Source organism: Helicoverpa zea, chromosome 8 (genome assembly GCF_022581195.2).
Source record: "Helicoverpa zea isolate HzStark_Cry1AcR chromosome 8, ilHelZeax1.1, whole genome shotgun sequence".
Classification (NCBI taxonomy): Eukaryota; Metazoa; Arthropoda; class Insecta; order Lepidoptera; family Noctuidae; genus Helicoverpa; species Helicoverpa zea.
The window spans coordinates 13,463,696-13,477,860 of NC_061459.1; the positions used below are offsets into that span (position 1 = coordinate 13,463,696).

Genomic DNA, 14,165 nt, shown 5'->3' on the forward strand with positions numbered 1-14,165 from the left:
AACACCATATAAAAGTCAGTCACTACAAAAAACTGAAATTCTCCCTTGAAAACTGACAGCTGTCAACTGATCAAAACATTCGATATTCCTAACTTTATCTCTGTTTTACACATGATGTTGTAAATTATAAAAACGAAAAATGAATCCTGTGGTTAAACCACTGAATGGATTAGGTTATTTTTTTTACAATTCGCCATAGAATATCATAAAGTATATGCGATAGGATTTAATGTGATTGTGAACGACACACCCGATATATTTAATTCAGCATGACATTGTAGGTATTTATGTCACCAGGAGAAGTTCAGAATAGACATTGTACATAGGTATTCGCTTTCGTTATCGGAAGATTTCTATTATCCAGTTTAGTTAACCGTTTAAAGAAATCAGGCATTCCGTAGTATCAGTCTGTGCAATGATTTTATTAACTTTACAAAATCTCGACCGAAACTAATCCTTCACTATCTAACATTATCGTACAAACGACATTCCAACTAACATATTTACACAGTGACCGTTTAGCACTACTCAATATTATTGTATTGTATTATTGTTTATACTAGCTTTGAACGTTATCCGAACACGAGAACTGTTTCAAATAAAGGAGTAATGTTGACTTAAACATGCCATTCATCAAGCCAGTAGCGCTATGTCGGACGATAATATACTATCAAAACATCATAATGTGATGCTATGTATTTGCAATATCAGATAGAAACACTGCCCGTTTTAGAATGTAGCTCACTGGGTGATCATTAATTTTAGGATAAAAAAGTCGGGCCTACAACGTAGTAGGTACATTGTCTCTGAGGCAAATGATCCGAATAATAAAAGTGTGCGTTTATTATTATTTGAATCTTTATTGGATATTGATATGCATAAAAATTATAAAAGATGACGTTTCTCTACTCTATATTATTATACAAAAAACCATGTATCCATTTTTATGTGGATCCGATCCGAGTATCTCGATGCTCAGAATTTGTTTCTTGTTAGTAATGTTTTGGCAATTGTTCCCATTCCAATAATGTTATTAGGCATGGGAACTATTGTCAAAACTGTTTCAAGATCAAGAGAATGCTACAATGATAAGAATCATCCCGAGCGTACTGACCTCGTCGAAGTTGTCCACCATGAAGCAAATGTGGGGGTAGGTCATCTCCTCGCCCTCGCCCTTCGTGTCCATCTTGCGGCGGCTCGGCGACGCGTACACCTGCACGGTCACATTGTCATTGTAATGGGTACACACGGTACAACACTTATTTCAAGAATTGTCAAGCAAGGAGAAATTACATTGCCAAAATCTTACACGCTGGGTCACCTTCGCTACTGCCCCATCTCTAAATACATATCTAACTATACATTTATAATTGACTTGTAAAAGAGATTCTCCCATAAAATGACGATACAACAATTAACGTAAACCACATATTGATAATGTTGACCGCAGCAGGTAAATTTCCGACAGGACAAAATAATGCAAATTAATAATTTGACTGGACTCAACATTATATAGTAGGTAGGTAGGTAAGATAACAGCTACCAGTGGTTTTATTGATAGCACGAGAGCCCACGACCAAAATTTTTGTCTCATCTCAGAAGGTATCTCAGAACTATCATTCAACTACAGTCTGCAAATCAGACATATTGCTGTAATGCAGTTCGGTAAAATTCTATGACAATTTTGAAAATTCAGTCAGATCAAAAGCTACGCGGAAAATGTCTGATATTGGTATTTTCGAGTTCAGGATAATCGTATCTATCGATTTTATAGGGTTTTTGCCGTATAGCTATGAGACATGGTTTTGGTAGTGGGCTCTCGTACCTACTATGAGTTTAGACTTCACAAAAATATTGAAGTGTTCGATCAAAGCTGGAAAATTAAAAAAAAATCTCGCATTCGGTATCAAATCTGGCATACCTACGAGACTATGACGTGCCTACACGTATTGAGCAATACAATACAAACCAAATATGCCAAGTTAGAATCTGTATTTTGCATTTGAAATGACAGAAAACGTTTTACGAACGATCCTCTTTACAATAATTGTTTTCGTTTCATTATTGAAAAAAAAAATGTACCTAATGTTCGATGATAACTGCTGTAATAATCTGTTCTAATCCGCCTAATTAAAAAGGTATTATGATAGCGCAAAAACACATTCAAATGATAAAATGAAATACTTGTAGAGTGACTACGTAGATACGTTGGCAGCTATATCGGGGAGCTGACACAGATCGCCCACGTATACAGCCGCTCCGAGCCAGTCATTACTCCCGGCAAACCAACGGACCAGTATTCATTTGTTGACAAAACATTCACGTAAATCAGCCTGAACGTTACTAGAACGCAGAACAGGGAAGAAACAATATAGCCGTTAAATCATCAAAATTAAACTAGAGAGTGTAGAGTTGGACTCGCGAGTTCAAAAGCAAACCAATAAACCAACAGGAAGCCACTACAACCATGACTCGACATATTTACTTAGTCTTTTTTTGGGTGATGTGTACCAATCAACCACCTCGTCTGTTCACGATGAATTATTGACCAAACTACGAGCAACTACAGATGCAATAGCCACAAAAAATGTTCATTCCGCTCGATATCATTTTGCCTAGATCCACAAATTACAACAACAGAGGTTTCAAGTTCAGTAGGTACTTAGTGATTTTCGCTAAAAGCCACGGAAACCGTGGAAGCGAATTCTAATCTGCCTGACCTTGCTTCAGTATCGCTGTACGTCACTGGCACTTGTTTTGAAATGATTATTTTTGCTTTTTTAGGATTTTTTTTGATCGATTGAGAACCGTTAACAAAGGAGATCTCCTCGCCGAGGGATCGGAGTGCAGGCAATGCCCCCTTCCTTGAACACCTTGACCCAAATCCCGCCACAACCGTATTTTGCACGTTTGTGCATACTAATATTTACAATGGGACCGTGCCTACGTATCACTTGCACTTTGAAACGTTCACTTCTTGAACGTTTCGTTGTACAAGTTATCCGCATTATTCCAGGAATTAATTGCTATATCGTATAGTCACTTGAACTATGGCAGCTAAGTCCATTAGTCACTTAATTGACTTACAAGTTACGACTGGCTATTATTATCCTTCCCCAGAAAATTCGACACGCTCGTCGAAAAGCATATTACCTATAGGTACGGGAAAATATACTTAACTATTTCCGTTATATTTTCAAGTAAGTGAATTTATAGTTTTTTTTTTTTATATTTACACGGAATTTAATGTACTTAGTAGGTAGGTACTTAGGTACTTTAGGTACCTAATACAAGTAAGTCTGTCTGTATCTACAATTGATCTTGTGAAACTGTGCCAAAAGGTCACAGTTCTATTGAAGCATGAATGAGGAATTCCTTTACCTACCACGGCTAGAAAATCTTCTCTAAAATCCTCAAATTTGACTTTATAAATTCGAGAACAAAATCATAGTGTTGCAAATGCGGTGGTGATAGATGAAAAACAAACAGAATTCTCATTGGCAATAGTCGGCGCTCGCTTGTGCCGACACGGCCGCGCCGGGTGCACCCGCACGGAGTAGGGACTGGAACGTCTCGCTGTGACGTCACTGCCGCGCGTAATTGCTTCCATTGAGCCGAGCGCGCGCGAACATAACCGACAACGCCCGAACGCCGGCGGACCGAAGCCAACCAGTGCTACATCTTTTCGTTTTCTAGTACGCGGCCGCCCCTGCACACGCACGCTCGCAGCGGTTATGTCTGCCGTATAATAAAATTATTCCTGTGTTGTCGTCGGAGACCTTCGTATAGTGTAGTGAACATCGCTGTGAATGCAATTTCGCGTTCAGAGGCTCATAATCGAACGCCTTTTCGTGAGTGCAATACCGTTACCCGCGCAGTGTAGTGTTTATGCATAACGTTTTCCATTTCGACCTCGTTTACGAGCTTGTGATTTTACTGGATGCGAGTCAGGCTTTCCGGCTTTCTATCGGGCGCATACCAGGACCGGGACATCCAATCGATGAGGCGCCCCGTTCCCGCTGGATGACAGCTCGCACATTGATCGGGTAAGTCGGAGCAAAGCGGGGACTCTGTTAACGAGCTTTCTATACGCGCACCGAAAACTAGTCGCAGAACACGTAGATAAAGAGAAATCTGTCGTCTGGCGGTCTATAAATGTTTCGTGTAATAGTAAATAGAATCTGGTGGGTCGCGCCGAGGGGCGCAGGCTCGGGGCTCCGACACGACGCGCGGCGGCGGGTAATTATTATCATCTGACAATACGGCAAGGAGGGGCGCCGGTGCCGGCTCGCCGCGCCGCTCACCCGCGCCTCCGTGTCGCGCAATCATAACCCTCGGTCTTTGAACCGTACCTCCGCTGCCATTGTTATTTTGTTTACGATGTATCTTCTAGAAACGACCATATTTACAAAACATCAATTCAAAACGACACATGCTAATTCACAACAACTTTATACCTATCTCAATTTATCAAGTTACATTCGAGTTTGCCGTTATGTGATTCTAATCAACAAACCCCTTACTGATCGGTAATAACGCGAAAACGCTAAAGCTGTCGGTTATTTCATTGAAGCCATTATTGGCTAGAAGACTTCCTACAACAATAAAATATAACTATTGTAGAAAATGGATATGTTTTTATATTTTCTGCAATATACGCGAAAGTAACTGTGCTGATTATTACCTGCCTTGTGTTTATTACACTATATTGTCGACTATAGGACAGGATTGATGAAAGTAGTTTATAAAGACAGGAGGAATTAACACGCAGTTTCTCTGTATTTCAGGTTCGATCCAACCGAATGGTGATTGGATGACGATCTCGTCGCGCTCCCCAGACAAGGAGCCATCGCCGCCAAAGCAGATAAACCTCGCAGAGCCGCTGGTCGAGTCGGTGCGAGTATACCTCGCCAATGAGCTGCCGGCCAAGCAGCTAGCGCTGGTGCCGCGAGCGCCCTCGCCGCCGCCGACGCCGCGCGCATCGCCGCCGCTCTGCGATGTGGACATAGCCGCGCACACCGCGCACGACGAGATCAAAGGCATCAACTTCGAGGCGCGCCTCAAGCGGAATGACCTGAACAACAACGCGGCGCGACAACACAGCGACCCGCGACCGCCCGACATGCCCAGCCAGGCCGAGCTCATGCAGCGCCAGCCGCTGCTGGCGCGCACCGTGAAGGCGGACGCGCCGCAGCCCACCACGGACGAGTCCGACCCCGACCAGGACCACTCGCCGCAGCGCGCGCACGCCGGCGACTTTATCGTCGAGATCCCGCCCGGCGCCGTCAGGGAGGAGAGGTATCCCAAGGAAATATGGAAAACGATTATATCATTCTTCTTCCTGTTTATGTGCGTCTGTGTAAATATGATGTCGCTGTCACTAGTGCACGAAAGACTGCCAGATAGAAATACGACGCCGCCGCTCAACGACATCATATTAGATAACGTCGGCGCCAGAGACTGGGGGCTCGCCGTCTCAGAGTACCTCATAATGATATCAACCACAGTCGCCATGCTCGTGGTCGTCTTTCACAAGCATCGGTTCATCGTGGCGAGACGGCTATTCTTCATAATCGGCCTACTGTACCTGTACCGGTCAGTCACCATGTTTGTGACTGTGCTTCCGGTGTCTAGCACCACCTACTACTGTAGCCCCAAGAGTAATAACACCACGCCGCTACTAGTCATCAAGAGAATGTTCTACTTAATATCCGGGTTCGGATTATCAATAAACGGCAAACACACGTACTGCGGCGACTACATATACTCGGGTCACACCATGGTCCTGGTGTTGAGTTACCTCATAGTGGCGGAGTACTCGCCGAAGAAGCTGTGGCCGATGCACTGGGCCATGTGGGGCTCTGCGCTGCTGGGCGTGTCGTTCGTGCTGCTGGCGCACGGCCACTACACGGTGGACGTGGTGATCGCGTACTACGTGACCACGCGCCTGTTCTGGACGTTCCACTCGCTGCTGGTGACGCCGCACCGCAGCGGCAACGGCTACAACCACTACATGATCCAGCGCGAGTGGTGGTACTGGCTGTTCACGTACCTGGAGCGCAACGTGCGCGGGCCGGTGCCGCGGCGCTACGACTGGCCGCTGCCGTGGCCACGCACCAAGCTCTTCAGTCGGCTCAGCTAGTGACGCGCGCGCGCGACGCTGCCGCCGCCGGAATGCGTATGACGCTCACCTTTTGCGAGTGCCGCTTGAGGACCTGCAGCTCCTTGGGACTGGTCCGCGTGCAGATGGCCAGCGTTAGCGTGTAGTCAAACTGATGCACGATCAGATTAAGGTAGACCGTCTCCTCCCAGTCTATCTCTGGGTCTCCGATGGGCAGCTTCTTGGAATCCTTCCGGAACACCTCGACGTCGGTCTGCGAACAGGCGCGCGGGCCGGGTGAGCGGTGGCGCCGCTGCCCCGCGCTGCTAGGCTGTGCTTACAGTGCGCTCGCGACTACCGCGAGGGACATTCAGTGACCGCTACGTGTCAAATGTGATAATTCGCAAAGTGAGCATAATATTTATTCCCTCACAACTATCGCAAACTGTTCTATACAAAGTGACTACCTATGCTTTTATTGTTGAATATAATTGTAAGATTTGATTTTATTTGACAAAGAACAATAATTTAATCGATCAATTATGTACGGTGAACTGTTGATAGAATTTTTGTTTTTGTAAATTGTATAGTTTATAAGTGGTTATTGAACAACCTCGAATCAAAGTTAAAACTTACTAAGTATTTATTAGAAAAAAATATACTGTGATTAATGTATAGTTGGTGACGAGCGAATGTACGCAAGTAGCACGGACAGTGCCGGGAGTTGCGTATAAGTAAGTACATGTACTTGTTGTACCAGCAGCCTACTATAAGAAATAATATTTTTATATTGTTTAAAATAAAGTACATACATAACTGTTGTTAATGCATACTTTTTGTATTCCGAAATATTACCATGTAGAATTTGTAACATTCAACATAAATGGTGCTAAATTAGAATTGATGGAACTAGAGTCAGTAACACTAGCAGCGGGCACCGACAACACTTAGAAAACATTCTACACAGTCACATGATGTCATGTTTACTGATATTATTAACGAGATCTAGAGGAGGCATCATCATTGCTTTGCCATTATTATATTTTTGTTTTTGGAGTTAAATTAAGAACAAAAGATAAGGACACACAAGGGAGATTAATTGTATCATAAAACATAATTGACAAGTTAGTTCAGCAACTGATTACCAGCATTAAACTATTCCGCTACAACTATTTATATGGTCATAGCATATTGTTATGTCTGACACAAACATCTTCTGCCTACGAATACCTACTGGCTATATTTTAGACATACATACACCGATACAATTTCTTAAACTCAATTGATCAATTACCTATTTAATTTTGTTCTTTACAAGTCTGTTCACAAAAAAGTAAAATGAAGCTGATATAATAAATCACATTATCGCATTTATCAGATATGTTATCGCAGTTAAAGTCGGAAAAATATATCTGAAATTCTATAAAAGTTATACTGCAGACAAGATAGTGTGAACTCAGAGTGCACTGGTGTAGTACAGTGATATGAATCACTGGCAGGTGGCACGCACCGTGCGAGTGGCGCGGCGGGCGCATGTCCGCGATGTCAGCACTTACCTCGTACTTTGGCAGGTAGCGCGAGGAGCCCTTCACGTGGCGTTTTCTTACAAAAAACAACAAATCGTCACAGTCTATCGACTGCTCCTCTTGAAACAGAAAGTGCCGCACGAACAGATCTGTCCAATATGTCGTTCCTTGTAGCACTACGAAACCACAATCTGAAATGGTTATGAAATACATAAATCGTGTATGTTGCAGTTAGAGAACTTCAACTGTTTGTAGCTCAACAGTGCTTGATAGCAAAGTTTTAGCTAACTCATGTACATTGCAAAGTGCCTTCAACATGTTATTAAGTATACTGAATTCCACCTCATTTATATGTTGCTTCAATTGTAATAATTAATTCATCATTTATTGTTAATACGTGTACCTAGTTATTTTTGTAAAAAAATCACTGCATCAACATAATTATCACGAAATTATAATCACCTATCAAATTATGTGACGAATAAGCAAATACAAAAAGTATAATTCTTCTAATTAAGAATAATAAACAAATATTGTAATGTACTTGAATAAGATACGTACTCATCAGTTGAAAAAAAATGTATAACTAAAAGTTTTAAGTAAGTTATAACTAAGAGGTCTACTTAAAAGCATTCCTGGTACACAGACATCAGCCATGACCTTGAAAAGAATCCGGTTCCTCGACAGGTGTGATCAAGTAGAACTAGGTGTTCTTTTAATTATAATTAGTTTGCGTATTATGGAACATGTCCACGGTGCTGTGTGACATGAGCGCGGACGAGTCGCAGGCTCGCGCCACTCTCCTCTTCAGCGTCCGCTGTACATTCTGCTTGTGTGTGCACATTGCATTCGTGAACATTATTAATAATCATTAACTGCCTGAACAATGCATTCTTAATTAATGCATATTTTTTGAGATGTTTAGAGTACAATTACACTATATTTGTATGACGTTCTTGTTCTCGTACCTAGATGAACAGGTCTTGTAAATACTGAATGTCTAATGAAAAGCCACATTAAAAATCTTTGATGAAATGCTGTGTACCTAATTGGAAACCTACTTATATAGTATTGCATACTGTCATGTCATCAGAACCGAATGTAAACCGGACAACTTATCTTCTTAGTGATTCAATCCTGCCGAGACAATATAGTCTGTCCGACCAGTTTGTTACAGGTACTTAAAGTAGTCCTTCCGAGTTGTTAGTGAGGCTATTCAAGAGTTCAAACAACTGCATTGATGGATGCCACATTCCGACATTTTACGTGATCCCTTTTTAGAATAATTATGTAAAAATATTATGTACGGAACCTGCAACTGTTTATACCAACGCTGTTGTAAAGTTAATTAAATGTTTTTTTCTTAAAAAACAGTATATATACTTCCTATATTATTATTAGCTAACCTGTTCCTACATCGGCATTTTGTCCTTGATATCGGTTTACCATGGGCTGTGTGGGTGTACGTTACCCAGGCCAGATGTTGTCGAAAATGGTCATTTGAATCTTACAGATAATAATTAGTTGTGCGGCTTCTGTAATTGTTGCGCACATTTTTAAATTTGTTGCGCTTATAGTTTTTTAGTTATTTCACAAAAACATTTCCTGCTGGCGTAACGTTACGCCAGCCAGACCTTTTTCTTTCTAATGGGAATATTTAAATAAATATTACCTATAAAATTAGTTGTCTAGATAAAGTAAATGTTGTGCCATATTTTGTATTTGTTCTTTCTTCGGTTGCGAAGTTATTCGAGATTTTGCTGGGGTAACGTTTTTGGTTTTGCTAGATCTTTGAAATGGTTAAGCGGATTCTTATCAAATTTTGTACATGACTTCCTAGGAATTAGTTTAAATTTGTTCGGCAATAATAAAACCAAAATAATGCATATCTTAAAGGTTACTTCATTAAATGGAAAAACATTTCAATTGGTCCCAGCATTCTCAATAAGAAGTCTAAAGACTTACTTTAAACGTTATTTTAAAGCTTGTAACTGCCTTCAAATGTATGTGAAGTTTCATTAGCATCCTGTAAGTATTTAACAAGTTATGATGATATTCAGTTCTTCACGTCGTCTTGAAGAAGTCTTTAGACTTCTTATTGAGAATGCTGGGACCAATTGAAATGTTTTTCCATTTAATGAAGTAACCTTTAAGATATGCATTATTTTGGTTTTATTATTGCCGAACAAATTTAAACTAATTCCTAGGAAGTCATGTACAAAATTTGATAAGAATCCGCTTAACCATTTCAAAGATCTAGCAAAACCAAAAACGTTACCCCAGCAAAATCTCGAATAACTTCGCAACCGAAGAAAGAACAAATACAAAATATGGCACAACATTTACTTTATCTAGACAACTAATTTTATATGTAATATTTATTTAAATATTCCCATTAGAAAGAAAAAGGTCTGGCTGGCGTAACGTTACGCCAGCAGGAAATGTTTTTGTGAAATAACTAAAAAACTATAAGCGCAACAAATTTAAAAAAGATTCAAATGACCATTTTCGACAACATCTGGCCTGGGTAACGTACACGCTGTGTGGGTAATATTTAATTTTGTTGTAATTATAATAAAAAGAACTTAGTCAGTTGCGAAAGGTGGAATACCTATGAGAGTAGAGGAGCAGCCTACTCCTCTCATAGGTATCTCACCTGCTCCGAGCAGGTGAGATGAAACCTCGCAGCATAAGCTAAAAAGTCAGACAGGGTAGGTAAGGGTAGCTAGAGGAGCACTAAGAAAATAAATGGTTCGCTACTATGAAAGAGTGGAATGAAATACACTCAGCGGCACGGAATCTGGCCCAAGCACATTTGGGCCTTATTGACCATTATTTAAATGAAAAATCAGAATGTTTATTTTAAAATTGTGAAGATTTTAATTAAGTTTCTTTAATTAGAAAACGGAGTCCTTTAGCGCAATAATCACCATTAACTTTTAAATTCAACTTTTTTAACTAAACAGATTGATCTGATGACTGCCTGCATGACATACGATCTGGCATGCTCTGGATGATGTTTTTTATCTCCACCTGAGAGATCTCCTCCCAGGCAGCTACCAGCGCGGTTTTCAGTTCATTGAGAGTCCGTGGTGGGTTACGATTTGCACGGACCTGTATTTTAAGCATGCTCCAGACATGTTTTACAGGATTCATGGCCGTGTTTCTTGCTGACCAGTCCATTTTTTGAATACCGACCTCAAACAAGTATTCGGTCAAGCAAAAAGCTGCGTGAGGTGGAGCATTGTCCTGCATTATACGAAATTCTTCACTTCCTATGAATCCCTGACAGGGTAAAACATGATTTTGAAGGATCTCTTCAATATACCTCACTGCTGTCAGACGACTTTCGACAGCCAATAATTCAGTACGAGCTTCTGAACTTATGCCTCCGCAAACCATGATGGACCCACCATGAAAACTGAATGTTTGCTTGGTAGTGGTGGGAAGAAACCGTTCTCCGCGCTTTCTCCATTCACGTCCACGGCCGTCTGGAGCTCTTCAAGATGACTCTGCATTCATCGGTCCATAAAATTTTACTACATTGGTCATGCGTCCAATTTGCATGTTCTTTTGCAAACCTAAGTCTGGCTACGCGATGGTGCGGGAGAAGTTCCGGGCCTCGAGCAGTGAGAAACCGATTTCCCATTATTGCATGTACGTTAAATCGGTCGTCGTGCGCCGACGAACACCTTACATTCCACTTTCTGGTCTTCTTGTGTAAAGGCCAGTCTGGTCATACATTTTTTATGCATATCTTTAACTTGTACGCGGTGCACTTAAAGTTTCAGCCATCTTCCGCTGTGTACCTTGACGTCTTAGCAACACTGCCTGATCAACTTAAGCTGCAGCAAGGGTAATTTTTACATCAAATTGTGAAAAACAAAAAACGATCATAAACATTCTGTTTTTTTTGGAACGTGCTTAGTACTTCGGCAATTTCTATCCGAATTTTAACTTAACTTTCTGCTTTGTGTTCCAACAACGGAATCTCTTTCTAGTGTTATAAAAGTTAAACAGACATTTTTTTGTATTATACGAAAGGACTGCTTTCTGTCATTCAATAATGAATCATTTTGTCTGCAAATGATTTACGATTGCAGAATGATTGTACAGCAAACTACCGTATAGACCAAAATCACCAAAACAGCAGACCAATAGCACACCAATCAAATGACAATCGAATACGATTGGTCTTTTATTAGTAGCAGAATGCCCGATATGGTTAAAACTGCTATTGCGATCATATTGCGATTCGATTTCTATTCGATTTTGACATTATTAACTTAGGAGAATCGGGCCCCTGGACTTAAAAACATCTTAACAACATCCACGTGGCTCGCAACTACAGAAAATTGCGAAATTCTTATGTCACGATCGGCTATCGGTCTGTTACTGAGTAACTAGTAAGAAGTGAGGAATTTACGTTCCCGGGCACGTCGTCTTATATCACCAACTGGACTCCAATTCCAGACTTGATAAGTTTCTCAAAACCTACAAAGCGATTTCGACGCGAATCGCTTGTGTTCAATAGGCCTACAACGATGCAACTCGAGGGAACTCGAATTCCGAATAATTAAGTACCTACCTGCTGATCAACAGGATGCTGAGGGTAACAAACATCGACAAATTCAAACTTACACGTGCATGTACGGTACGGCATCTGATGTACGGGCTATTAAGTATATAGATACGTCACTCACTATCTTACAATATTGTATTATTGGAAAGATTCACAAGAACTACTGTTACATGACAGATGTAGGAAGGGTCGACGTATTACTAATGGATTGAATCAACCCTTGTATGAGTCATGAACTCCCCTGTCCCAATGTTGGGTAGCGTCGCATGTAGGCCATGGTTGAATGACCACTAAACAAGGAGGTTGATTACTTAACTGAACTGTACGTATAGGAACAATAAGCAAAATTAGCATAGTTCAAATATTCAAAAATATGTCTCACCTTTCGGCCCTTCTTATTGCAAACGCTTTATGTAATCGGCATTTTTGTAAAAATGGCTAAGGGTCTAATAATGGGGAGAACATAGGTGATAGGTAAAGTAGGTACTTTCTTTTTAGTAGGAAGTAATGCTCATAAGTGGAGTACTGAGTACCTATAGGTATAGGAGTTGTTTATTACACATACAAAGCTATTTACATACTCGGGTGTGTACATAAAGATGTAACATAGGCGTATATGTATAGTTAGGTAGATCATAAGGGTGGGTATACTCAAGATAGTACATAGGAGGACTACATAGGGGTAGTAAAAGTTCTTTTGTTCGGAGTTCATAGGGGGGTACATAAGAGTGCATAAGGGCTCATACATATATGTAAGTGACACATAGGGGAAACACATTTGAGATCTCAGATACAATATATAGCGAGTTCGTAGGAGTCATAGGGTAATATCATGGAGAACGAAATAACTATACTGGAGATGCCATTACGCAAAATTTCCTAACTAACGCGGGTGTGCAGATGACAAGAAAAAATACTAGTTCTGCCCTTACAGGCCATCTATGCAACTCGCCCAATATTTTCAAAATAAAATCACCAATTAATCAAGATCAACCTTTGACAGATTGGTTTTGATTAGACAAGTAACCCGTCTCGTTAGTTCTAGTAATTGATCGCGCCTATCGTACGTTGATTGACCTACAAGAAGACGCCCGACCACCTTCCTTATGGCATCTAAGCTACTGTGGGCAATATACATAGGTATAAAGGGGTGGACATACATGAGGGTTTACATAGGGTAGTCGTGAGGGCATGTATATATGTATAAAAGGGATAACATACGGGGAATACGTAAGGGAGCAAATGGGGTAGTATGTAGGGGTATTACATAAGAGAGTAAGTATACAAGGGGGAGTTCATTATACAAAAATTTAATGAAATGCTAAATAACATATTACTTGAAATGACTACCTTACATAAAATAAATAGATGGGAAGTTTGTTTAAAGCCAGCACGGTAGGTATTGGTTGTACATACTACGGTAAGAATGAGATTTGGAATGTAAATCTAAAAATGGTAATCATCATAAAACAGAGTAAGTTTCTTAACTCCTTCAATGATATAAGAATTTGCTAGAGTTGGCAATATTTTTGACTTTAGTATTTTATTGTATTTCGTAGTACATATAAAGTACATAAGAGTAACATATCTATACTAATATTATAAAGCTGAAGAGTTTGTTTGTTTGTTTGAACGCGCTAATCTCAGGAGCTGATTTGAAAATTTCTTTCAGTGTTAGATAGCCCATTTATCGAGGAAGGCTATAGGCTACTTTTTATCCCAGTACGGGAAGTAGTTCCCACGGGATGCGGGTGAAACCGCTGGCAGAAGCTAGTAGGCTATGTGTCAGTTCGCGGTTAAAGGTACCTTATGGGTGTTGGCACTTACAACATTATGTTTTTTTAGTCTAAGCAAGATTGTAGAATTTGTTTCTCCAAATGACTTAATGCCAAAGTCCATAAGGTACCATTTGTCATGAAATGACACATATTTTGTCTGAAATTGTAAAAATAAGGAA

General features: G+C 40.6%; 2 protein-coding genes across 7 annotated transcripts in view; one reads left to right on the forward strand and one right to left on the reverse strand.

Moving 5' to 3' along the window:
• The window catches only part of LOC124632667 (phosphatidylcholine:ceramide cholinephosphotransferase 2-like), an 89,476-nt gene extending 80,479 nt beyond the window's left edge, over positions 1-8,997 (forward strand). The window contains exons 1-2 of one of the 2 annotated variants that reach the window (XM_047167601.1): positions 3,686-4,046; positions 4,788-8,997. In XM_047167601.1, the coding sequence (XP_047023557.1) occupies positions 4,814-6,142 (1,329 nt within the window). In that variant the 5' untranslated portion in view covers positions 3,686-4,046; positions 4,788-4,813 and the 3' untranslated portion in view covers positions 6,143-8,997. Of the gene's footprint in view, positions 1-3,685; positions 4,047-4,787 lie in introns of those variants that run through there. The other variant, XM_047167599.1, reaches the window with a different exon arrangement.
• Positions 1-14,165, reverse strand: part of LOC124632665 (uncharacterized protein KIAA0930 homolog) — a 41,380-nt gene that overhangs the window by 25,917 nt on the left and 1,298 nt on the right. For 3 of the 5 annotated variants that reach the window (XR_006984655.1, XM_047167595.1, XM_047167597.1), the window contains exons 2-4: positions 7,657-7,817; positions 6,192-6,374; positions 1,115-1,213 (exon numbers count right to left, since the gene is read on the reverse strand). Coding sequence is in view for 4 of the 5 variants with exons in the window: in XM_047167595.1 (XP_047023551.1) it covers positions 1,115-1,213; positions 6,192-6,374; positions 7,657-7,817 (443 nt within the window). In the remaining variant the exon portion in view is untranslated. Of the gene's footprint in view, positions 1-1,114; positions 1,214-6,191; positions 6,375-7,656; positions 7,818-12,267; positions 13,681-14,165 lie in introns of those variants that run through there. The other 2 variants (XM_047167596.1, XM_047167598.1) reach the window with 2 other exon arrangements.